The 26,231-nt window shown below is 44.0% G+C and overlaps 3 protein-coding genes across 3 annotated transcripts; all 3 read left to right on the top strand.

The window, feature by feature from the left end:
• Nucleotides 1-3,089: 3,089 nt before the first annotated feature.
• LOC310657609 (disintegrin and metalloproteinase domain-containing protein 20-like) lies at nucleotides 3,090-13,058 on the top strand. The gene is made up of 4 exons (XM_083398530.1): nucleotides 3,090-8,628; nucleotides 11,068-11,406; nucleotides 11,982-12,065; nucleotides 12,901-13,058. The coding sequence occupies exon 1, from the start codon at nucleotides 4,665-4,667 to the stop codon at nucleotides 6,876-6,878; it is 2,214 nt and encodes a 737-aa protein (XP_083254656.1). The 5' UTR covers nucleotides 3,090-4,664; the 3' UTR covers nucleotides 6,879-8,628; nucleotides 11,068-11,406; nucleotides 11,982-12,065; nucleotides 12,901-13,058.
• LOC310658011 (disintegrin and metalloproteinase domain-containing protein 21-like) lies at nucleotides 10,811-13,058 on the top strand (the record flags this gene model as incomplete). The annotated part of the gene is made up of 1 exon (XM_083399486.1): nucleotides 10,811-13,058. One exon carries the CDS (start codon nucleotides 10,811-10,813, stop codon nucleotides 12,980-12,982), a length of 2,172 nt encoding a protein of 723 aa, XP_083255612.1. The 3' UTR covers nucleotides 12,983-13,058.
• A 3,422-nt stretch (nucleotides 13,059-16,480) lies between these two features.
• On the top strand, nucleotides 16,481-26,007 carry SYNJ2BP (synaptojanin 2 binding protein). Its single transcript, XM_083399191.1, has 4 exons — nucleotides 16,481-16,719; nucleotides 19,955-20,091; nucleotides 21,775-21,870; nucleotides 23,483-26,007. The coding sequence occupies exons 1-4, from the start codon at nucleotides 16,656-16,658 to the stop codon at nucleotides 23,621-23,623; spliced, it is 438 nt and encodes a 145-aa protein (XP_083255317.1). The 5' UTR covers nucleotides 16,481-16,655; the 3' UTR covers nucleotides 23,624-26,007.
• Nucleotides 26,008-26,231: the final 224 nt, after the last annotated feature.

Genomic DNA, 26,231 nt, shown 5'->3' with positions numbered 1-26,231 from the left:
CCTCTCTCACTCCTGCGCCCCAATCATAGATGCCAGGAAACTCAGGGGCTGGAGGAAGAGGAGGCCTTATTTGTAGAACTGCTTGTGTTGGGAACAGGTGATGATAATCAGTGGGTCAGATGTTGAGCTCCCCCATGTGGGCCATTTTGACAGGTGGGTAGCAAAGGGTGGAGGCTCGCCCTGAATTCAGGTACACTTAAGCAAACCAGGAGAAGTACTGCATGAACCAATAGTCATGCATGTACCAAAGAGTCCTGTTGACCCACCTTCTCTCAGCAACCCATATGACCAACCTTCCCCTGCTATTTTGTCCAACAGGCAACCCTCATGGCTGGCATCCTAACAGGCTTAATTTACCCACCCACCCCCATTTCTCCCTCCCTCACATCTCCCTGCTACTCCCTCCTGCCCTTGAGGGTTGCTCTTGTAATGCTAGCAATGGCAATATTTATAGAGTGGAGTGCCTGGCTTCAACCAACACAAAGCTTACCTGCCTATGGGGATGAGAGTGTCTCCTCTGTGTGGATGCTGTTGCTTCCCACTGTCGAGGAGGAATAATGTTGGAGCACTGCAGTATAGGCAAGGCATATGGCAAAGGTGGTGGTATGAGAAACTTCACAATGTATAATTGTTATACACTCCAGGCAGTTTGCAAAGATCTGTTTAGTGAATTTTTTAAGGGTGTTTTTTAGATTGTGAGATATTACTTGGGTCACACACTGCTGTGGCTATTTCTGAGCAATGGTATCTTCTCCTCCCTGTCTTTTATTGTTTATCCTGTTTGATCTGGTGACTGCACATTTAAAAAAAATTCTGTGATTTTATCTGTAGTGTTTGTTGTTCAGAGACATGTTTATATAAATAATAGACAAATAAACATTTGAAAGCACTAAACTGATAAATCCAGTTGTCAAATATTAGCTATAGCAACCTAAATTTGTTATTACTTCAATAGTTATTACTTCCACTACTGTGCCTTGCAACCCACATCTTCCTGATAGAGCCTACGCCTGTGTGTACAGAGAAACAGATGCTGCCAAATGGTTAAGTCTGGTACCGCACTCTTATTGCAAGAAACCCAAGATGCATCCCTGTGAAGGAGGCTGATTTGCATGTTCGGTGGAGCTGTAACATATGCTTAACTTTAACTGTTGATATATGTTCAGCAACAAATGAGTGCTTGGGACACTTGCCTCCTCTCCAGTAACCCTCAATAAGTTTTAAAAGAGCTCATTTCACCCTAAGCACAAGTGCCCCCGGCAGTGCAAGGGTTAAATTCTGCTGAAGATTAAAATGGTCTTCCTTTGTGAAATGAAGATTTGTTGCTTGCTGTTAGATGTACTATTGATGTGCCGAGAGCTTGGAGATCTGCTAACTCCTGCAGTAAAGACCTGTGCTGTAAGTACTATCAGCCAAGATCACTATAAGTGGGCACTTTCTTCCTGGCTGAAATCTCTACCAAGAAGGAACGTGTTTGAGTCACATCGACATCTGGGATCCCACCTGCATTTACAATTGGCTGATGGTGGAAAGACCAGAAATTGCTACAGGAATGATTTGCTGCTGCTTGCTGGTTGGAATACAAATCTGCACCCGTCACTGATTGCCTAAAGTATTTGCAATGCACCCAGATTAACATACTGGAGATATTATATTACAACACTATCAAGTTTATGCATCTTCTTGCAAATTACAATGGACCCCACATCATGACTGCATCCTTGAATCAACCATGAACAAACAAAGTCAAAGGATTACACTGAAACCTTGGGAGGAGGTGGGCAGTTTTGAACTTTGGGATAACTTTATGGTTTTGTCTATTTTACCAGTCTCTTGTTAATGTGGTTTGCTAAGCTGAATAAATATGGTCATTTGGACCTTACTTCAGGTAAGTGGAGATGGAAGAACTGCTATTCAAACATCTTTTAATAATAATAATAATAATTTTTATTTATACCCCGCCCTCCCCAGCCAAGGCCGGGCTCAGAGCAGCTTACAAGCAATAATAAAAACAAGATGAATGATTACAACTTAAAAACAAAAGTAAAATACAACATTAAAATAATGAAACATTAAAATATTAAAATGTAGCCTCATCGCAGGAGGAGAAGGAAAAGAAAAAAGAAAGAGAGGGAGGGAGGGAATCAAATTGGCTCCAAGCCAAAGGCCAGGCGGAACAGCTCTGTCTTACAGGCCCTGCGGAAAGAAATCAGATCCTGCAGAGCCCTGGTCTCATGAGGCAGAGCGTTCCACCAGGCCGGAGCCAGAGCTGAAAAGGCCCTGGCTCTGGTTGAAGCCAATCTAACTTCCTTAGGGCCTGGGACCACTAGGGTGTTGTTATTTATGGACCTTGAGGCTCTCCGTGGGGCATACCAGGAGAGGCGGTCCCGTAGGTACAAGGGTCCTAGGCCGTGAAGGGCTTTAAAGGTCAAAAGCAGCACCTTAAATCTGACCCTGTACTCCACCGGGAGCCAGTGCAGCTTGAAAAGCACTGGGTGAATATGCTCCCATGGCAGAGACCCCGTGAGGAGCCTCGCTGCAGCATTCTGCACCCGCTGGAGTTTCTGGGACAGCTTCAAGGGCAGCCCTGCGTAGAGCGAATTACAGTAGTCAAGCCTGGAGATGACCGTCGCATGGATCACTGTGGCCAGGTCGGGGCGGGAAAGGTAAGGGACCAACTGCTTGATGCGGCAAAGGTGGAAAAATGTCGCCTTGGCTGTTGCTGTAACTTGCGCCTCCATGGAAAGGGAGGCGTCAAGGATTACACCCAAACTCTTAACGGAAGGCAATGGCACTAACTGGGCCCCCGCAAGAGAAGGGAGTTGGTCCCTCATCCCCATGCCATCCCGACCTAGCCATAGGACCTCTGTCTTCGAAGGATTTAGTTTCAATCGGCTCCCACGAAACCATCCAGCCACAGCTTCCAAACATCTGGTCAGTGTGTTCGGGGCCGAGTCGGTGTGGCCATCCATCAACAGATAGAGCTGAGTGTCATCAGCATATTGGTGACAGCCCAGCCCAAAGCTCCGGATAATCTGGGCAAGGGGGCGCATAAAGATGTTAAAAAGCATCGGGGAGAGATGCTTTTGTGGGATTCTAGGTTTTACGGAATGAGGGTTTGACCTAGTTCTAAATACAATAGGAAAATAATTCCTAGTTACTGACATAAGGGTTATATCCGCATATTCCCATCTACTTTCAGAATGTTAGTAAATAGTGAAAATGGAGGTCACCATCAAATACATGCTATGTGCATACCCCAAATCCTGCATGCCCTACATGCCTATGTTTCTACTGTCAGTTTATTGGACTCTCTTCCATTTCTTGGTCCTTTGCTTCTCAACTTCCCATTGCACTTAATTTGCAGTCCCAGTCGCAATGCCTCCCCTCCCAGCATGTGACCAAATTGAGATGTAATAGACCAAACATGCACAGACAGTGGTTTGGATTAAAAATGGCCACAACTTTATTGATCACAGGTATAGGTGGAATTTTGGCTCAGGCATTGGGTGTATATCCATTCCAGCCTTATAATAAATAATAATAAAAATAATAATTTATTATTTGTACCCTGCCCGTTTGGACTAGGTTGCCCCAGCCACTCTGGGAAGCCTTCTGCCAGAGGTGCTGGAACATTTTCAGGGTAGTGCCAAAGATTATGGCCATACCAAGTTGCTGATCTAGGGTCACCGCTGAAAGCTCTATGGCCCATCAGTCTCATTCTTGGCTTCTGGACAGATACATCCACCGAGATCTGTCTAATGGGTAACCTGGAATATGTTCCTGGGTCAGGATAGGGTGATACACCACTTTACCCAAAACCTGAAGACTTGGATTCCACCCAGTGCTTTAATCACTAAAAGTTGTGATGTTTTGCTGTGGGGAAGGCAAAACCTCAAGATGGTCCAGTTCATCTGCAGGCAAATTCCTTCCCGCCTAGCAACCATAGCAAGGAAGGCATAAGGAATCAAAATCAGTTAGACGGAATACAACCTAAGGAATAAAGCAGGGTTAAAGCAGCAACCTAAAAAGTGAAATATGGTTAAACATTATAGGACATTGACCTACATATGTAAAAAACAATTAAATATAAGGGAGGAAGGGCAAGATTGCTCTTTGGCCGACAATGCTGCAGAAGGCAAGTGCAGAGAGCTCTTTTAAGCTGTTGCTGCCTGGTGCAGGCATGGCAGAAGCCAATGTTTGGCTAGCCAGCAAGGCACTGCCCAACTGGTGGGGCCTCTGATTGGCCCCTTTGAAGCTGGGGTTAAGAAGAGAAGTTCCACCCTGAGAACATGCTGGCTGGGGGAATTCCCAAAACAGTTGACAAACATGCATGAGTTGACAGCCAGGATGGCAGCAGAGAGCGAGGGGCTGCAACTGCTGCCCACCTGAAAAGAGTGAGCACCCATTTCTTCCTGTGTCCCTTTCACCCAGCCATCTCTGCAACGTCTTTCGCTTTCTACCATGTGCTTCCCCATTCTCCATTCTATTCCTTCTCTGATTCTCCAAGCTCCACCTACATTCTAAAGGTAACTGCAATGACTGTTGCTATGGACAGAACCATCCCTTTCTTTGATGGTCTCATAAACAACCACCTTCTCATCTTTCTGGTCTGCTCTTAACTGTGGGAAGCTTTTGGGGCTGGGATAAGAAGCCAAAGCAGGATGCTCTGGAGGTTGCTTTCCCAGTCAGAGAAAATGACTAACGACCACACATGGCAACTGGTGCTGATCTTGTTGAATATTTTGTGTGAGACTACAGGTCAGAAACCACCACAAGGCTTTATGTATGCCTCTTACGAGGTGACCATCCCAAGAAAACTAGTCCCTAGGTATGGACAAGAACATCATGATGTCACCTACCTACTGCAGATTGAGGGGAAAGGCCATGTAGTGCATCTCAAGCAGAACAGGGGCTTTGTCCCTAAACACCTCCCTGTCTTCACTTACAGTAAGGAGGGAGACCTTCAGGTGGACTATCCTTTCATCAGAGATGACTGCTTCTACCGTGGCTTTGTACAAGACAAGCCTTCCTCATGGGTCACCCTCAGCACTTGTTCAGGGGGCCTCAGGGGTCTGCTGCATTTAGAAAATGACACCTATGAAATTCAGCCTGTGCAGAGATCTACTTCTCAACATGTGATGTATAGGTTGGAAGAAATAGAGGGTGCTGCACGTATGACATGTGGGTTAACAGAAGAAGAGCAAAGGCATCAAGAGACCATGATCCAAAAAACAGAGAATATAGTGGCTAGGGGTGCTCCAGAAGGAGGTTGGTGGACACACACCCGTTACGTAGAGGTTGCAATTGTTGTGGATTACGAAAGATATGTGAGAATTGATAGAAATGAAACTGTTGCTGCTATGCGAGTTCTAGATGTCATTCATGTTGCTAATTCATTATATGAGCCACTTGGTGTCGTCGTGACTCTTGTTGGATTGGAGATTTGGTCAGAAAAGAACCTCATTGTGATTGATAACAACATTTACACCCTGCTTTCCAATTTCAATGACTGGAGAACAAACACCCTAAATAAACATCTAGAGAATGATGCTGCTCATTTATTTGTATATAAGGGCTTTGGACGTACGCGAGGATTATCGTATTTAGGAACAATCTGTTGGACTGATCGGGCATGTGGTGTTGAATCATATGTTGGTTATAGTTTGTCTGATTTTTCTAATACATTTACTCATGAATTAGGACATAATCTTGGCATGCAACACGACTCAAAATACTGTACTTGTGAACGACATGCCTGCATTATGGCTGCAGCTCAGGCAAACACTGATAAGTTTAGCAACTGCAGTTATCAGAATTATTTTGAGCTAAGGAACACTCCATGTTTGTTAATCCCACCAGAGCCTGATAAAATGTATAAACTCAAACACTGTGGTAACAAAGTAGTGGAAGATGGAGAGCAATGTGACTGTGGTTCACCAGATCAATGCAAGTTGGATCCATGTTGCCAGTCTAACTGCATGCTGCGCCCAGGTGCCACTTGTGCTTTTGGACGGTGTTGTGCTGAGTGTCAGTATCTTCCAGCTCATTATGTCTGCAGACAAGAGGTTAGCAGCTGTGATCTTCCTGAGTACTGCAATGGGACTTCAGAGTGGTGTCCTAAAGATGTTTATGTACAAGATGGCACCCCGTGTAGTGATGGTGTATACTGCTATCATGGAAATTGCACAACTCACAGTGAGCAGTGCAAAATGATCTTTGGCAAGAAAGCAACAGCTGCTTCAAAGGCTTGCTTCAATGAACTGAATGGTCGAGGGGATCGCTTTGGCAACTGCGGCCTTAGACATGGAATTTATAAGAAATGTAATGCTACGAATCTCCTGTGTGGTCGAATCCAATGTGATAATATTGACGAATTACCTTCTTTAGAGCAGCATAACACTATAATTCAAACACAGTCTGGAGATAGACAATGCTGGGGTACTGACTACCACAGTGGGATACAAATACTCGATATTGGAGCAGTGAGAGATGGGACTCCTTGTGGCTCTGATATGATTTGCATTAATAGGCAGTGCAAGAGTGTATCCCTCTTGAACTATGATTGTCATTTCAAAAAGTGCCACTATAGGGGTATATGCAACACTTACAAACATTGTCATTGTGATTATGGCTGGGCTCCTCCAGATTGTCTCAGTGAAGGCCATGGTGGCAGCATTGATAGTGGACCCCCTCCACCACAGAACATTCTTAGCCCTAATTCCAGCACAGCAGCAATTATAGGAGTAATTATATTTGTTTTTTGTGTTCTTGTTGTTCTGGGTATTTATTTCAGGAAGCACTTGAGAGAAATGTTTGTCAGATTGAGAGAAAGAAAGCATGAGCAAGAGATTAAAAAAGAAGAAAGTCCAGACTAAATCACAGAATTGAACAATGCATTGAATGTGCCAAACAGATGTGCATGAAATAATGGACCATATCATGCAGAATGTGGCACCATAGTTAATACACTTATTGGCAATGAGAACTGCTGGGGAACAAACTACCACAGTGGAAGGGTATACCTGATATTGTAGCAGTGAGAGATGGGACTCCTTGTGGCAAGAACATGATGTGTATTAATGTCGAGTGCAAGAGGGTGGTCCCTCTTGAAATATGATTGTAATGTCACAAAGTGCCATTACAGGGGAATATGCAGCAACTACCAATATTGTCATTGTGTTTCTGGCTGGGCCCCTCCTGACTGTCTAAACCTGATATTGGAGCAGTGAGAGATAGGACTCCTTGTGGCAAGAGCATGATGTATATTAAGGGGAATGCTAGAATGTGCCATTCATGTGTAGATGAAGGCTATTGTGGGAGCATTGACAGCGGCCCTCCTCCACCAAACCAGGACACTGTCATTGCAGGAACTGCTGAAGGAATTGAATTTGTTATTAGCGCTATAGCTGGTGTGTGCCTAGTGATGTGAGGTGAGAATATTCTTGAGAATGAGAATATTCTTGAGCATATTCTCTGCTAGAAAATTATCCAGAGAATATTCTCCACAAACTGTAAATTCAAATGTAAGAACCAGTTTTACAACCCACATTAAAAAAATCTAGTAAATAATAAGTCAAGCTGTGATATTGCCAGTGTAAGTAATGAAAAGTGAGTTACATTGCTGGGCATTGTGTCACTCATCATTGGCAGTTCTGAAATGTGAGCTACAGAATTTTTTATTTTTTATTTTAGTTTTAAAAATGCTATTCATTTAATTTCATGAACATTTGAATTCGTATGTATTTCAACTACAGTGGTACCTCAGGTTACATATGCTTCAGGTTACATACGCTTTAGGTTACAGACTCTGCTAACCCAGAAATAGTGCTTCAGGTTAAGAACTTTGCTTCAGGATGAGAACAGAAATTGTGCTCTGGCGGCGCAGCGGCAGCGGGAGGCCCCATTAGCTAAAGTGGTGCTTCAGGTTAAGAACAGTTTCAGGTTAAGTACGGACCTCCAGAATGAATTAAGTACTTAACCCGAGGTACCACTGTATATGTAATAGCCTTTTTTATATTTTGGTGTGACCTTATTCTTAGCAATTCTATACCCTTGGTCATACAGTGTTTTGTTTTGTTTTTTACATAAAGTAGCTTTAATGCCTTATACACTTAAAGTACCTATACAATTATGTGTAACAGCATGTGAAGTGGCCTTGATTTAAACAGCTGACATTTCTATATTTTTATTTATCAAAGAATATGTAATCACCGCATTGCCCCATTAAATAAAAGCATCTGTACAGTTTTTGTTTGCCATCTGAACAAGTTTACCCATAAATAAACATGTATATTAACTAATATCATTTCCAATACATTAAAATGAATATTCTCCTAATTTAAATGGAAATTCTCTAATATTCTCATTAATTGAGAATATTCTTCAAAATATTATTCTCTAGAATTTAACATCACTATGTTTGCCTGTGTGTTTATTTGACTGATGCAATGCTGGAGAAGACAGGGCAAGAACCCATCCAACTGAACACAATCAGGAAGCAAGTGCACAGCAGATTACTGGACTGAACAATGACAGAATATATAAAAAGTGTGAAAGGGAAATATGCAGATATATTTGACTTTGCAAGTCTTTCATCAGTTCTTAAGAATTGCATTTGGATGTACGGTAATTTGTATTCCTGTCACATCAGTATATGGAAATCTTGGAGTTCCACAACAAAACATTTCAACTGATTGCTGATGTATGTGTATGTCATCTGATTGCTTGTAGTTGAGGGTGGGTGAGAGCATAAAATACAGTAGTCAGTGATTTAATCTGGGTCATGTACAACGTATGTTTGATTTCTTTGAAAGGCAACTGGGTACTTCATTCGGTCTAGGAGGAGGTCTGAGAGAGCAATTTAAGTCATTTAGCTTTTGACAAGCAGTTTAGTTTGGATTTCCACTTAAAATCCCCCATACTTCAGAATGCGTCACATATAATTGTTATTAACTTATTCCCTCTTAACACAAACCCAGCTTTCACTGGCATGCAGAATCTTTGTGCTCAATTAGCACACTATCCACACTAGCGTGGGCTGTACTAGTAGGCTATCTCACATGAAACTTGGATGCACAGTGGCCTGCCTAAGCCCCCAGAGGTCCTCTTATTTGACTATGGATCATGCCCAATGCCCCTCCCCAACCACAAGAGATGGGAAGCTCAGTTGACTGGCTCCCTGCCAACTCAACTCTGACCACAACCAATTGACCAGGCTAGCCTGTACGTTCAACAAGGGTTGTATTCGACAAAGCAATAAGATGAATGGTCTATTAATACAAAGATTTTGCCTACTGGCCCAAATGTTTGATCCTATCTGAAGACTGACTTTTTTAAAAAAAGGAATTATTTTTTGATAGGCTTTTCTAGTCATAAATAAATACATATACATTTTAAAGTCTGGGGGAGGCTGAGCTGCAGCAACTTGCACCCAGTATCACTTCTGCTGTATACTCATTACAACCTGCTGCTCCTCACATCCCATATTCTGCTGGTAGAGGTTGCTCCTGTTTATGTGCTACATGATTCCTTCAAATCATGTACCAAGAAAACAATGTGTACTCCCATAATGTTTAGTAATGTGGCTACAGTGTCTTTCTGTAAATGCCTACCACACATCTCTGTTACTCCATTGTCAGTTTCTCTGGTTTTTTTTCTCTGTTGCGTCTCATGTTCCTATCACACCTAATTCTTCTTCCTAAAATGCTTTCAGCCAATCATCTTCAGGCACCTTTCCCTTTCCTTTGCCATTTTCCTCCATTTTGTTCTATCCATCACTGACCAAGCTCCATGCACATTCAAACTATAACCTACTCTTTCACCATTCTGCTCTGTCCTTTACCAAGCTCCACCTACATTCCAATTGTAAAGCTACTAACTCCTTGCAAGGAACAGAATATATTTCCTCATCTGCTGCTCATTCTGCCCCAGAGTGGGGTGCTCTAGAGGACTTTTTCCTATCAGACAAAGCGTTGACAATGATCCTATGGAGGAGACTCAGTGAGTCCAATGGTCAGACATTGCCTCAGGACTTTAGGCATAGCTCTTACAATGTGATCATCCCAATGAAACTGACCTCCAGATGTGGAAAACAAGAACCCCGAGACATTACCTAGCTGCTCAGTTTGAGAGAAAGAGCCATGTGCTGAAGCTCAGGCAAAAGAGGGGCCTTGTCCCTAAAAATGTACCAGTCTTCACTTACACTAAAAAGGGGTCTTTTAACTCCTAAGGTCCCAGGTTTTCCTGGGTGAGAACTTGACCAAGATCTAAATACAAAAGGGGGGGGGGGGACCTAGGTACTAACCCATGGGTTATATCCGCATACCCCACATCCTCCAGTCTATTCTCAGAATATTAGTAAAATTCCAAAGAAGGTCCCTTCATCAAATGGATGTTTTGCACCTACCCCAAATCCTGCATGCCATACGTGTCTATTATTACACTGTCAACATATTGAACTACCTCCCATTTCTTGGTCCCCTGCTTCTCAACTTCCCATTGCACTTGCCTCTTCTTCCCATAACCCTTTAACCCAGCTATCTCTATTACACCTTTCCCTTTCCACCATGTGCTTCCCTATTCTCCATTCTATTATTTCTCTGATTCTCCAGGCTCCGCCTACATTCTAAAGGTAACTGCAATGACTGTTGCCAGGGTCAGAATCCTCCCTTTCCTTGTCTAGCTCACATACAACCACCTCCTCATCTTCTTTCTGGTCTGCTCTCAGCTGAGTTGTGGGAGGCTTTTGGGGCTGGGATAGAAAGCTAGAGCAGGGTATTCTGGAGGTTGCTTTCCACTGTCAGGGAAAATGACTAGCCACCATGTGTGGCTGCTAGTGCTGATTTCATTCAATGTTGTGAGTGGGAATGCAGATCAGAAACCACCACAGGGTTTTAGATATGCCTCTTATGAGGTGACCATCCCAAAGAAATTGACCCATAGATATGGAGAACAAAATCCCCATGATGTCACCTACCTATTGCAAATTGAGGGAAAAGAGCATGTGATTCATCTCAAGCAAAAGAGGGGTTTTGTCCCTAAACATTTCCCTGTCTTCACTTACAGTAAGGAAGGGGACCTCCAGACGGACTATCCTTTCATCAGAGATGACTGCTTCTACCGTGGCTTTGTCCAAGGCAAGCCTTCCTCTTGGGTTACCCTCAGCACTTGTTCAGGGGGCCTCAGGGGTCTGCTGCACTTAGAAAATGACACCTATGAAATTGAGCCTATTCAGGGATCTACTACTTTTCAGCACATGGTATATAGGTTGGAAGAAAAGGAGGATACTATCCGTATGAGGTGTGGGCTAACAGAGGAAGAACAACGTCGTCAAGAGGCCATGATCCCGGAGAGAGAGCATTTACCAGCCAAACGTTCGGAAAATGACTGGTGGACAGACTCCAGGTATGTAGAAGTTGCAATTGTGGTGGAACAAAAACTATATATACAGCTTGGGAGAAATCAAACTTTGACCAGTGCACATGTTCTAGAGATAGTCCATACTGCCAATGCATTCTTTAAGCCTCTTGGTGTTGTTTTGTCTGTAGCTGGCTTGGAAATATGGTCAGAAAAGAACCTCATAGCAATTGCTGATAAAATTTCACAATTACTTGAAACTTTCAATACTTGGAGAAAAAACACACTAAATAAACATTTACCTAATGATGCCGGTCACTTATTTGTACATAAGCTGTATGGACAGACAGCTGGATTAGCATTCACAGCAACAATTTGTAGCTCTCACTGGGCATCTGGTGTTGAATCTTATGTGGGTTACAGTGTGTCCTTTTTTGCTGTGCTTTTTGCCCATGAATTAGGACATAATCTTGGCATGCAACATGATGGAACATACTGTACTTGTGAACGAAAATCCTGCATTATGGCTGCTTTTCCAGATGAAGTCGATCAGTTTAGCAATTGCAGTTATAATGATTATTATAAACTAAGGAACTCTAACTGCTTGCTCGCTCCACCAACAGCTGGTCCAAAAAATAATCTCAATTATTGTGGCAACGAAATAGTGGAAGATGAAGAGCAATGCGACTGTGGCTCACCAGCTAAGTGTAAGTCAGATCCATGTTGCCAATCTAATTGTAGGCTGAGTCCAGGTGCCACTTGTGCTTTTGGACAGTGCTGCACTAAGTGTCAGTATCTTCCAGCTGGAACTGTTTGCAGAGCGAAAACTAGCAACTGTGATCTTCCTGAGTACTGCAACGGGTCATCACAATTGTGTCCTGAAGATGTTTATATGCAAGATGGTGCCCCATGCAATAGTGCTGTACACTGTTATCATGGGAATTGCGCTACTCACAGTGAGCAGTGCAAAATGATATTTGGCAAGAAAGCATCAGCTGCTTCAGACAATTGCTTCAAAGTAATGAATGCTCGTGGTGATCGCTTTGGCAACTGTGGCCTGGGACTTGGAACTTACAAGAAATGTAATGCTGAGAATGTCCTGTGTGGGCAAATCCAGTGCGCTAACGTGCAGACACTTCCTTCTTTGGTGGAACACCGCACCATAATTCAAACCTTAATTGGCAGTACCCAATGCTGGGGTGCAGATTACCACTTTGGAATGGATATAATCGATACTGCAGCAGTGAGAGATGGCACCCCTTGTGGGACTGGCATGTTGTGCATTAGTAGGGAATGCAAGAGCATGTCTCTCTTGAAGTATGATTGTAATGTGTCAAAGTGCCATAATCGGGGGAAATGCAACAACCACAAACATTGCCATTGTGATTATGGCTGGGCTCCTCCTGACTGTCTCAATAAAGGCTACGGTGGCAGCATTGACAGTGGACCAGCTCCACAAGGCATGAGTGGTACCATGATAGCAATTATTGTAGGAACTGAATTTGTCATTTTTGCTGCTATTGGCCTGACTTTGTTTTACAGGACTATACTGCTATATCACTTAAGAAGACTGGTTTCAAGAATCCATCCAATAGAATCAATGCAGGAAGTAAGCACACAGTAGATCAGAGAAGTGAACAATGCACTCGCTATATCAAAAACTGAGAAAGGAAATTAAGTAGAGTAATATGCAAAACATATATTTGTGTCTGTAAGGTTTTCATTAGCATTTTTAAACTGATCTTTGATGTAATTTATATCCAGATAAAATATTGCACTCACTGAAAACCCCCCACAATATGTATATATGTGTGCATATACATATACACATAAACACTTTCAAAGCTCTCTGTAACACCAATGTTTTTTTTAAAACAAAAACACCATGATAATGAATGACATAAAATAAGAACATAGGAAGTTGCCTTGTACTGAGTCAGACCTTTGGTCCATCTAACTCAGTATTGTCTACACCAGGCACAGGCAAACTTGGCCCTCCAGATGTTTTGGGACTACAACTCCCATCATCCCTGACCACTGGTCCTTTTAGCTAGGGATGATGTGAGTTGTAGTTCCAAAACATCTGGAAGGCCAAGTTTGCTTATGCCTGGTCTACACTGACTGATAGTCTCCAGGATTTCAGACTGAGGTCTCTCCAAGCCTTACCTGGAAATGTTAGGGATTGAACCTGAGACATTATGCATACAAAGCAGATGTTCTACCACTGACCTAGGGTTCTTCACCATTATCTGGCAAAGAGATAGCTCAGTCAGTAAAGCATTGGATTCTTAATCTCAGGGCTGTGGGTTTGAGCCCTATGTTGGGCAAAATACTCCTGCATTACAAGGGGTTGAACTAAATGACCCTCGTGGTCCCATCCAACTCTACAATTCTACGAGATTTGGTCAACAATAAAATTACATTGAGAAAACAAATACATCATAAATGAATAGATCAGATTAGTACATCAACATTGCTGGTTCAACCTTCAGGGAAAGCCTGAGAGGAAAGATAAGCTTTAAGCAAGCACCTAAATGCCACTAGTACAGGAATCTTCTTGATGTTCACTGGAAGCATATTGCAATGGGCAGGTGCCACATCACTAAAAGCCCTGCTATTAATGAACCTAAGACAAACCTTGGGAGCAAACGGTACTACCAGGAGTGTCTCTCCTGAAAATGAAGTGACCACCAGCAGCATACAAGTTGTAAGGCATTCTTAGAAGTAGTGTGATGCCAAGCTGTTCAAGGCTTTATATACTAACAGCAAGACATTAAACTTGACTCAGTAGCATACTGGCAGTCAGTGCAGCTCTTTCAGTTAGGTGTTATATGCATGGCTGGCCCATCCATGAGGTGGGGGTGAAGCAGCAGCTTCAGGCAGCTGAAGCCCCCAAGGTGCTGTCCCCGCAGGCACCCCATCCACTCCGATGGACAAAATCTCATGAGATCTCATTGAGCTAAGGTATTGGCACCACAGCTGGCGGAGGTGGGTGGAGCAGAGGCAGTGCTGGCAGCAATGCGGGCAACGCGGCACCATTTCACCTCAAGTGGCAAAATGGGATGCACCACCCCTGGTTATACATATGTTATTAGTAGAGCACCCCTTTCAACAGCCTTGCTGCTACATTCTGCACTAAGCTGCAGCTTCTATATCAGCTTTAAGGGCAACCCCAGAGGGAGCATATTGCAGTAACCGTATCTGGAGGTAACCATTAACTAGACTAGTATGGTTTTGCTATCCAGGAACAGCTATAGCAGACACACCAGCTGAAGCTGGCAGAAGACGCTCCTAGTCACTGAAGCAAATTGGATGTCCAATAACAAAGATGGTGCACCCCCAAGTTACATACCCATTGCTACGAAGGGACTACAACCCCATCCTTAACAAGCAAGCAATTTGTTCAGCTCTGTTTCTAGACCTTTTTCCAGTCCACCACTGCTCCCAGGTACCACTGTGCCCAGTTCCTGCATGACAACACAATATTTAAGATGCCACGGAGAAACAGTGGAATGCAGAATAGCATTTAGTGAATGTTTTTGAGCAACAGAATGTTGTCTCTCCCCGCTCCCGCTCCCCCAGTGTGCCCCAATCTGTTCTAGAGTTCCCTCAACTCTCTGGAGCAGATTTTGGGAGGCCATACAAGGGGAGGATGGGGGAAGTCATGCTACACAGGCAGCTATCCTTACACTGATTGGACATAGTAATTGAATACTGCCCATAGATTTGAGTGTCATCAGCATCCTGAAGACCCATGTTCCAAATCCCCTGACTACTCTGACCTCACTCTTCACAATCCTTCCAAAAGTAACCTCCATAACACTGTGTAACACTTCATGTAATGGATGAAGTGGACAGTAATCCATGAAAGTTTATGCCATAATAAATAAATCTTTATGGTGCCAGAAGGCTTTGCTTTTTCAGCAAAACAGAAAAGCGAAAACGAAGGCTAAGCTCTTTGTAACAGAAAAGAAAGGATTTTTAATGACTATGTTTACAATTGATTTTTCAACCTAAAATCAGCACACACACACCTTTTACCTTCCTCTTTCACAATGTGAATCAAACAAACCAGAAGTGATAAGGTAACCATACCATTAACAGTGGTATAACATATGCCTACTCAAAAGAAATTCACACTGGATTTAATGGGACTTACTCCTATGTAAATAGATCTAGGATTGTAGTCTACCAGTGACATCTTCATACAGCTACCATAGCTTCCCATTCCTCCAGAATACAGCAAAAAACCAAAACAAAATCCTTGCATTTTACCATTGGCAGAGGGCTCAGGGTATCAGTTTTCCTAGTAGGGGTTCCTCTAACAATCTCTGTCACGACCTCGGGTCGCTCCAGCCGTTTTTGTCACGGCTCCTGGAACCACGAAGCTCTTCAAGCCGTTTCCCTCAGAGCTAGGCTTCTCTCCCTCGCTTGCTGTGATCCACAGGACAGGATTTCTTCCCTGCCTCAAGAGTGTCAACCTGCTCCCTCCAAGCCTCAGCTGGTCCAAGTCCTCCCCCAAGCGGTGGTTTAGTAGCCAGGGAGCAGAGACGTCCAAAGTTTGCATGCTGCGTTTCATGCGTAAAATAAAAGAATAAAATTGACGAGGAGCTGATGGATGAGGAGAATTCCCTGGCCTGTGCTGCTTCTGCTCTGCCCACCCCTCCTGGCGCGCAGGCGGGTCTTTCTGGGACCGCTTTGGGTTTTATGTATAACATTTGGGATTTAGATGATGGAAGTGGCGTCCCGTTTTTGAAAAATAGGCGCAATTCCTCATAGACGATGAACCTGAAGCCCTCTCCTTACTACTTGCAAACAGTACTGCCTAAAATGTTGTCGCGACTGACTGCCTTTATATTTTGTGAGAGGGCGGTCTAAATCATTAATTATTATTAATGGTTATTATTGATTATTATTCATACCACCACCCTTATATTTCGTGAGAGGGCGGCTTACAACATAATATAAATACTTCCATAAATAATAAACGAACGAGACCCTCAGGACTCCGGAAACGACACGTTTCTCCACCCGCTCCCCGCACCTGAGGAAGCGACTGCCTGGCGGGGAAGGGCCCGCGCGCAAGTTGCCAAAGCCCGTTGAGGACTACGAGTCCCAGAATCCTCAGCGGCCGCCTTCCTTTCCTCCTGTCGTGAGGCTGATAAAACTGAAAGTGCTGCCGCCGCTGTTGCTGCTGCTGCTGCTGCGGCAGCCGCCGCTTTGGTCCGGTTGTTTCACCTTCAAACGCGCGGAGAAGGGGCGGCCGGGCGGGAGGCAGCGCCGCTGAGGAGCAAAGCATGAACGGGGGAGTGGATTACCTCCTCTCCGAGGAAGTGATCGATCTCACCAGAGGACCTTCAGGTACAACTCCAGAGTGGGGGGTGGGGTGGGGAGAGGGCGGCCGCGTGGGCTTGGATCGCAGCCTTTCGCTTCCGAGATCTGACCCGGCCAACTTCCCCGAGCGCCGAGCAACCACCAACTTTCGGATCTGGGTCCTGACTCTTGAGTTAGTAGGAAAGCGCCCGGTTGAGGCCTGTATACTTTTTGTCCTTGCGAAGCCGCTTGTACAGAACTTCAGTGCGTGGGCGAGAGGACGCCTCTGTTTGGAAATGTTAATAATAGACTGTGCCGACTTGGTGCAGCTTTTTCGGCCTCTCTCTCCCCGCACCCCTTGCAGCACGAGAGAGAACGGTTCCCACGGCATTGCAATCTGGCTCACATCACATTGCCTACCATTTTAAGTCGCTACATCACATGCTTACCATTTTGAGTTTATTATATAGTTACTGGATCGAAGGCTTTAAACTTAACCTTCGGCCTCACTCAGAATTGCATTGATTTCTTAATAAGGCAAGCACATTTTTGTTTTTCTGAGAATATATTTGAGGCAAACTGCGTGTACTTGCAGCTGCAGTGGAACTCTGTATGATCTACCCCCACACACACCAACAGCAGAATGCAAGACTGAGATTGCAGTCCTGTGCACACTTACCTTGGACTAAGTTCCCTTGAATGCAATGGAGCGTCTGAATAAGAACATAAGAAGAGCCTGCTGGGTCAGGCCAAGGGCCTATCTAGTCCAGCATCCTGAAGGCTAAGCTCTTTGTAACAGCATCCTGAAGGCTAATCTCTTTGTAACAGGTGGCTAACCAGATACCTGTGGAAAACCAGCAAGCAGGATTCAGTCACAAGAGCAGAGCACTCACCCCTCCTATATACACAGATGTATAGGCTTCCACTTGCTGCATGATAGAAAAGTGAGATAGAGCTGTTGCAGAAAGAAAGAAACTGCCCATATCCTATCATGTTTGCTACAGTTCAGAATTTGCCCCAAATTAAAGCTCATAATTCCTCCTTTGAATACCAAGATTCATACAGTACAGGCTACCTTTTCGCAACTTTGGTTCATTTTGATTGCTTTCTAATTTAGCATATTTGACAATTTCATATCATGTGGCCTTGATTATTTCCTTTTAACATTGCCCGATGGACTAATCCCAATGCTAATATGAATTGTGACCTGTGCTAATGGCATTCTCCAGTAGAAGAGTAGAATCAGGGTGTACTCATCACTCTCTGGCTCAAAATGATTCCTATTAACATCACAAAATATCTTACCCTGCCATTGCCATAGTAAAAAGGCAAGCCTCTTTTTAACCAGGATTTGCAAATCCTGCTTTCAAATTTTGATTAAAGTTGGGACCTTGGTTTAGACATTGGGTGCGGATAGAAAAGGTGAAGCACGTTATGGCTGACTGGGAAGGGAGGGAGCATTTGAGCCTGCTGCTGACTTTTGTAGTTAAAAGATTGGCAGCATCTGGAATGGAATCTGGGATTCGAGAACAGTTTCAGGTTAAGAGCGGACCTCCAGAATGAATTAAGTTCTTAACCCAAGGTACCACTGTACTAGTGGTTGCAGACTGGATGTGCACCCCACTTACCCCTCTCATTGTCAACTCTTCTTTGTAGAATCTCCTGAATACTTTTCTGTAGAAATTTGGCCTTCTTGATTGCCTCTCCTTTGCTGCCTGGAAAAGTGAGATGGCATGAATAATGAACTCTAGGCTAGTAGGATTCAACTGTTTCAGGGCCAGGACTATGCCTCAACATGGGGCTTTTCTTCCTTCCTTCCATATATATCCTTCGCTCTTTAGAGTGACCAGAAGCAAAGGCAGCAGGGCTGCTGTATTTTTGATAGCGGTATAAAAGAGGGGATTTTTTTGTGTGGGCACAGCTTGACATGCAAGAGTGAAGATACCAAAATATTTTCTTTGACACATATATAATAGGTGAAGGAAATCTGTCACCTGTATCTGGTCACTATTTCTCACCACCACCATCATTCCCCTTTAAAATTAACAAAGTGGAGCCACTGATGTGACCGACCAGAGACTGGGCCCCAATCCACTCACTTTACTCTCTGAAATGCTGCTTGTTGCTCACAAGCAATTTCTCACTAACAGTCCAAATTTGGTCTAGCCAAACCTTCCCCAACTGGGTGCCCACCAATATTTTTTGGCTACAAGTGCTGTTAGCCACAGCCAGCATCTCTGGTAGTTGGGGATGATGGAAGTTGTAGTCCAAGGCATCTGCTTGGGGAAGGCTGGCCTAGCCTGCTAAAATTCTTAGCAACTGATAAGGCAACCTGCATCAGACCTATTTGATCTTGCACAATCCTCATAGGATCATGCCATTTTCTAGTACAGATGAAGGATCACATGTTTGACCACCTTGTATCATCATCATCATCATCATCATCATTATCTGCACATGAGCAGAGAAGATTTAATCCTAGCCTTTCTTCTTCCCATGCTCAGAAGGCATTTGAGCCGAGGGAGCAGTCACACATGGAATCTACCACTTGAGAATACAGAGCATGAAGTCCTGGGACCATGTAGTGTGCTTTTCTTCTTGGATGAGCCTCAGGATATAAAAACAGTAAACGAGGGGCAGAAAAGTGATTTAAACATTACTCTTGATTTTGTGTATATATGTTGATAAATGCACAATTCATTTTTTTGTCTTGCAAAAAAAATTGCAACTAGATATTCTGTCATTACGCCCGTAACCTAGCTTTAAGGGGGCATTAGGTGAATAGCTAATACAGTGGTACCTCGGGTTAAGAACTTAATTTGTTCCGGAGGTCTGTTCTTAAACTGAAACTGTCCTTAACCTGAGGTACCACTTTAGCTAATGGGGCCTCCTGCTGCCGCTGCGCCGCCACCACACGATTTCTGTTCTCATCCTGAAGCAGAGTTCTTAACCCGAGGTAATATTTCTGGGTTAGCGGAGTCAATTTTACATAAGGAGACATTTGCCTGACCTCATTCTTATGTGAAGATCGTGTATCCAGAAAGAAGGCCCTAAAACTATTGTAATTTCAGGCTTCTTTCCAATCCGTATTACTTAACATTAAAGTGAAAAATATGCTTTTACTAGAATTGGTTTTTGGTTTTTTAAAAAAATATAGCATTGGCCTCAATCCCTGCTTTTGGCGTACAGTTCTACTGGCATAGAAGGATGGCCTCAGTTGGGTATTTTGGGTGCCTGGCTTATTTCTTGTCTTGGTTCTCATTTCTGTCTACCTTGTTCTTAGGTTTGGGGTTTAATATAGTTGGTGGAACAGACCAGCAGTACATCTCCAATGACACGGGCATCTACGTTAGTCGAATCAAAGAAGATGGAGCCGCCGCCCTCGATGGACGACTGCAGGAGGGGGACAAAATTTTAGCAGTAAGTAGTTCAGGCCCCTACACAGAAATGGTTTCAGGTTCAATAATAACAGTTTCCTCAAAACTGGCTTAAAGCTGCAAGCTCCTTTGTAAGGATTTTTTGTGAGTGGAACTCAAGCCCAGCTGAGTTTTTGGTTTCTTTACGGGTTTGCTCTCCTTCTGAGCATCCGCTCTGGCTTGGTTCTCCTCCTCAGTGTGACTTTATTTTATAACAAATGCATGGAGGCATTTCTCCGCCTTTCCAGAGGCAGGTGATCCAAATGTGGGAGCTAATTCCTCCTGCTTGAGAACTGTTTGTATCTGCAGTGAAAGGAAGGGAGCTTCCAGGTAAGATACTGATGCTGTTCCTCCACCTTTCTAGAAGTTTGGACTGTTTGCCTCTGCGGGAAAAGAAACCTTACTGATATCTTCCAAGTTTTCTCCCACCTGCCCAGCTGAAATTTAAAGTAGCAAATATTGCCTCACAGTAAAGGTTCTGTTGCACACTGAAAATGTAATATGTACTCACTGATGCCCTTAGGTCGTCACACATCATTTTTCATTATGTGAGCCATATAAAAATGCGCTGTAAAGAGCCACAGATTTCCCTAGTGTGTTTCTAGAGTATGCATTGCTCTCGGTTTGAAGCCACTGTTTAACTTACGCAGCTCCATTCATGTATGTGGTGTTTTCAAGAGCAAGACAAGCAAATAAGACAAGAGTCCCTGCTCTAAGAAGCTCACAAATCTAATTCTTCACATTGGTGCATGCTGGGAAACAGAAGGAGAGGCAAGGTGACCAGGGATGCAAAAATGGAGTGTGAGAACCAAGCTTCACTGGTCGAGGGTGGAATTTTCCTGCCCCAAATCTCTAGTTCTATTTGTCAACTTATTATTATTTTTGCTTTACAAGCAAATTGTCTTCAGGGCATCACAGTGCATTTGGGGGGGGGGGGAGAGATACGTAACCACGTTTCTTATAACTCTGGAAATGTGCTAACTTTTAATATTTACATTGGTGGTATTTTTATTGAGCCCTCTTTCTAAACATTACTCTTGATTTTAAGTAGAAATACTCATTTATAAGCAACTTTCTTCTGGAGGCAGTGATGTGGCTATGTGGACATCCCTACTGCTTTGTTTTGTTTTTGTCTGAGCCCATGTGGTTGGATACTAAGGCTTTCCTGCTCCTCGGTTTATGTGTGTGTGTCTGCCCCATCCAACCCTTCTGTTCTCACCTGGAAAATAGGTGACCTATGACAAATCCACAGCATCTAACAAAAAGCAGGTACACTTAGGCTGGGATAGTAATTGATTCAAATTGGATTTGTTTAGAGGTACTTGTCGGAATACTATCATATTGTGCTGCTTATTTTACAGTGCAGTACTTAAAACAGATAGGAATTCTTAATTGTTCTCAATGAGATTTATCCCAAGTAACGTACATTTACTGCTGAACACGTAAAGCTTTCCAATGCCAGCGTGATTTCACAAGCCTGGGTGCTTGCCCATAGTTAAGAAGTTATGGATTTTCTGTTTCAAGTATATGGAGAATCCTGGCCGTTTCACAGCCTGTTCCCAAAATGTAAAAGGGTGTGAAGCCCTTTGAACACTTACATACTGTGTCAATGCTATGTACAATCCAGCATCTAACCTGGCTTGCCCGTGTATGCCTGATTTGTTGTTTTAAAATGGTTTTTTCTCAGGTTAATGGCAAGGAGCTGAAGAACATGCTGCACCAGCACGTTGTGGATCTGTTCAGGACTGCGGGTGATAAAGTATCACTAAAGGTTCAACATAGGGTGTGTATTATTTTGTTTCTTGGAACTTACTGCTATGGCTTGAAAGGTTATGCCCTGCCAACTGCTGCTTCTGAGGTAATCCATGAATATGAGGAGCCTTAAGAAGATGGGGGGGGGGGCAGAAAGAGTTCCTATCTGTCTGTACATATATTTTAAACATGAAACTTTTCAATCCCTGTGTTACTCACAGTGCCCTCACTGGAAAGATTTTGGATTGTGTAGTCTCAAGGCAAATGAGGTCACTACCATGCTGAAGCTAAGCAGGTCTGGGTCTAGTCAGTATCTGGATGGGAATCTGAGAACCCAGTGGCTGCCGCCCTGAGTTTAATGATGGAAGGAAGTCGGTCTATAAATGTAATAAGCTAAACAAATATTTGGGGACGCGGATGGCGCTGTGGGTAAGACCTCAGTGCCTAGGACTTGCTGATCGTATGGTCGGCGGTTCGAATCCCCGCGGCGGGGTGAGCTCCCGTCTTTCGGTCCCAGCGCCTGCCCACCTAGCAGTTCAAAAGCACCCCTAAGTGCAAGTAGATAAATAGGTACCGCTTTATAGTGGGAAGGTAAACGGCGTTTCCGTGCGCTGCGCTGGTGCTGGCTCGCCAGAGCAGCTTCGTCACGCTGGCCACATGACCCGGAAGCGTCTGCAGACAGCGCTGGCTCCCGGCCTCTTAAGTGAGATGAGCGCACAACCCTAGAGTCGGATACGACTGGCCCGTATGGGCAGGGGTACCTTTACCTTTACCTTAAACAAATATTTGTTGTTTGTATGCCCCCGTGGCAGTGTAGGGGAGCCTGCAGGGCTAATCTGTCCCACCAGGTGGCCTCATTTGACCTGCCAAGCCATATTGGCCAAGCCACGTCCTCCTTCCCCACACCTGACTTCATATATAACATGAGGGGAAGGTAAAGATATGGCTGGGTTTAAAAGGGGTTTGCAGGCACCTGTTAGGCAGCACCTACAAAGCCCTGTTCTGCAGTGTGATGTGTCTTCAAGGGTGTCTCTCAGTTCCCTTGTTTCCTAACACTGTAAATGATTGCTGTTGCCACACACATGTGGTCACCTTCAGAATAAATCTCACTCAACATGTGGTATGCTGAAGGTAAAATCCTCTCCTTGATTACTGTAGCATGGAAAAAGATTTTCCAACATCAGCATCATAATTACATAAAAAAAGAGTCTCTCTTGTCCCAAGCAGGTTATGATCCAAAGTTTGAGGTTGAAGGTTGTTGGTGGGCTTTGTGGGGAAAGTGGCTGTTGAGGAAGGCGTCTGCAATCTGCCTTCAACAATGGCAAGAATCCATTCTTTAGAGGTAGGAGACTTTATGACTTATCTCAATCATAATGTGGAGGCTAGATTTGGCGAAGGTAGGACATTGAAAATAAAAAAAGAAAGTTTGGGTAGTCTCATTATTGTGCAAAGAGCACAAGCCGTCTAGGGTTAATGAATGTTCAGCTTTGTCAAATACTAACTGTGAGCAGAATCACCCTCTGGTTTCCCAACTTGAGGGTCTTGCTCCTGCTTGGCTTGAGAAGTACGTGATCCTTAGAAATTGCATGAGGTTTCTTGCTCCGGCTTGGCTGTCCTCAATGCTGCTCTCCTTCGTGTTTCAGCTGCTGCCCCAGAATGGTCCCTCAAGCCACCGAGGGGACGGAGACCCGGGAGGCCTTCCTTTGGCGGTTATCTTAGTGCCGGGGCTGGCCATAGTGGCGGCTGCCGTGTGGGCCTTCGTGAGATATCGGCAACGGGTGTGACTTGACACCACTTCTTCTGGAAGACCCACAGATCTACAAAATAATTTAAAGAGAGCAAATCAACAATCTTATTCTGGACTGGCATGGGGGAGGGAAGGAGAGAATCATTGCCTGATGTAAAGTTGCTGCTGCTTGTGATGTTGCGTATTTCATGTATATGGAGGTACAGTGATTGTTTCTGGACTTGGGATGTCCCACTTCACAGGTTCTGCTGAAGATGGCATAATCGCCTTCTGATATTTCTTTTTCTTTCTTTTTTTTTGTCCCCTGAATGTTTTTGAAATGTGGGCTGGGATGCACAAGATCTATACAGTGAGCGTCTCGTGACCAGAGAGGGCTTTTGTCATCCTTCTACTGCCTCTTGACAAGCTGCTTCTGTAACTTGGGCAAAACTTCTGGAGAAGTTGCGAGCCCAGCTGTGGTTTGGTGGTGCTGTGGGGAGTCAAAATGCCTGGGAGCAGGCAGCAGCTTCTGCTTGCCTGTTCAAAGAGCCTCTCTGGATTACAGGTGCAACATCTAAGTGGGTTGTTTTTGTTTTTTGGGTAAATGAAATTTTATTTTTAGAATTTCCCCTTTTTTCTTTCGAGTTTTCTCACAACCCATACACGTGCCCCTTGTACTGGGAGAGGAATGTATATAATGGTTGTGGTGGGCAGACTATTCTTTTAAAGGTATGCCTTAGAGAAGGATACTGAGTTTAGTCTAAGGCTTTTTAGACTAAAGTTCCCACTTCAGGTGGATTGCTGGTACAAAATAAGCCATAAGTGTTGGGATTGCCCTGAAAGGGCAGGAGGTAGCCTTGCTTAACAGGGCCATGTGGGGAAGGGAATGAGGTGCCAGCCACAGAGGCTGCTTAGGTTTTGTTCATGGACTTGGAAATACGTTCCATTGAAATTGGTGGGGTTGATTCCCAAGTAAGTACATGCATAGGATTAGAATACAAGACAAAGGTTCAAATGAGATGTAACAGGAAGCCCTAGTTACAATGAGGGATCGTGCTCAGCTTCTTGAGAAGAAGCATGAATCCATTGGGGTGAAAAAAAGCATGAAATACGAAGTAAGCCTTCCCCAAACTGGTGCACTCCAGATGCTAGTAGGACTACAACTCCCATCATCCTTGACCATGCCATCTCAGGGTAATGGGAGTTGGAGTCCAGCAACATCTGGAGGGCATCAAGTTGGGGAAGTGCATTAAGGCAAAGCAAAACTTGGGGGGGGGTCTAATCAAAGAGTGCAGCTTTCCGTTTATGGAAAGCTATATTGGGGTAGAATATTCATTTTCCCTGTGATACTTCTCTGCCAAAGTGGATGCATCTTCATGAGGGGTGTTTGTCTACCCAACACTACTCTTTATGGAGAAGAACTGAGTGATGTGGCTTCTAGGAAGCGTAGCGATAGCTAATATTTACTTGGGAGAATTAATTTGGTGACACGTTTACTTTGGAGAAACAAAGCTAGCCTTGCCCACTCTGATTGTACATCTGCCCAGGAGATGCCTGTGCTACCAATTTCATGCTTCCGGCCAAGTCAGCCTTGGGGCAAGGAAGGAGAAAGTTCAGCTAACTGTCACTGGGCTGTCATGGTACAACTAGGTGTGTTGAACTAAACTCACCTTGCTGCCTTGAACAGTTTGGGCAGGAAGATCAATGCTTGAGCTGAAGATCAGCGACTGCAAACCCCAGAGGACAGTGTGTGTCATCCTTATTAACCCAGTTCATCTATCATGGTTCTTGACACCTTTAGGAAGTAGGAACATATTACGCATGGCCCCATTGCATTCCCTTGCCTTTGCTTAAGCAGTGATAGTATGAGTGTTACAGTCAACTGACAGCTAACCTTGCAATGATCTGGGGTAAATTCAGTGTTCATTTCAGAAGGACAAAAGCTGTAATCCTAAGCACAGTTACTAGGAAGTCAATCCAATGGAACTCTGGAGATTCCTTCTAAGAAATCATGTTTTGGGTTGAGAAATCAGATTAGTTCCCCCGGTCCTGGAGTACTGAGTGTCTCTTTCAAGTAATGAACGTTGCATGTTCATACCATACATCATCTAACTGAAGAGCCTGAATAGATTCCTATAAATGCCCAGTACAGTTTTTGAGCCATAATCTGTGGGCCTTGCTGCGACGAACCATTTTTTAAATAGAGGTGTTAAATGATGTTGAGATGGGACGCAAAGGAAAGGCAGCGACAACTTCACTTTCAAGACAATTCACCTTCCCACGTGGATTGCATTTTACTGTTTGATGGCTTGAGCAGCATCCGTTTCACGTTTCTTTGAGCGAATGTGTTTCCTGTACTTTGCGAAAGAACGTTGATGTGAGAGATCTGTATGATGCCAAAAAAATATATCACATATGCAATATATATATTGAGACTATAAATTGTAGTCTAATAGTGCCTTGCTTTCCTAATCTCTTAGCTTTTCTTTACAGGATTTTGAGGAAATTCTTGAGGTATTTGTCATGACTGGTGCTTGGCTACTGTAGAGCCTCCCACCCCTTTTCTGAACTTGAAAGAAGGGCTGTAGTTTGGTGGTAGACCATCTTCTTTGCATGGAGAAGGTCCCATGTTCCCCTGGCATCTCCAGGTAGAGCTGGAAGAGACT

This window comes from Podarcis tiliguerta (assembly GCF_965153285.1).
Source record: "Podarcis tiliguerta genome assembly, chromosome: 1".
NCBI classification, from domain to species: Eukaryota; Metazoa; Chordata; class Lepidosauria; order Squamata; family Lacertidae; genus Podarcis; species Podarcis tiliguerta.
Note: the sequence above shows the minus strand (reverse complement) of the source record. Positions and strands in the feature narration are given on the sequence as shown.

What these genes read in the sequence shown, in the direction of transcription:
- SYNJ2BP (XM_083399191.1), top strand. Translation starts at nt 16,656, where the DNA reads ATGAACGGGGGAGTGGATTACCTCCTCTCCGAGGAAGTGATCGATCTC. An exon ending in AGGGGGACAAAATTTTAGCA is followed by an intron (nt 20,092 to 21,774) that starts GTAAGTAGTTCA and finishes GTTTTTTCTCAG; the next exon opens with GTTAATGGCAAGGAGCTGAA. An exon ending in CACTAAAGGTTCAACATAGG is followed by an intron (nt 21,871 to 23,482) that starts GTGTGTATTATT and finishes TTCGTGTTTCAG; the next exon opens with CTGCTGCCCCAGAATGGTCC.
- LOC310657609 (XM_083398530.1), top strand. Translation starts at nt 4,665, where the DNA reads ATGCTCTGGAGGTTGCTTTCCCAGTCAGAGAAAATGACTAACGACCAC.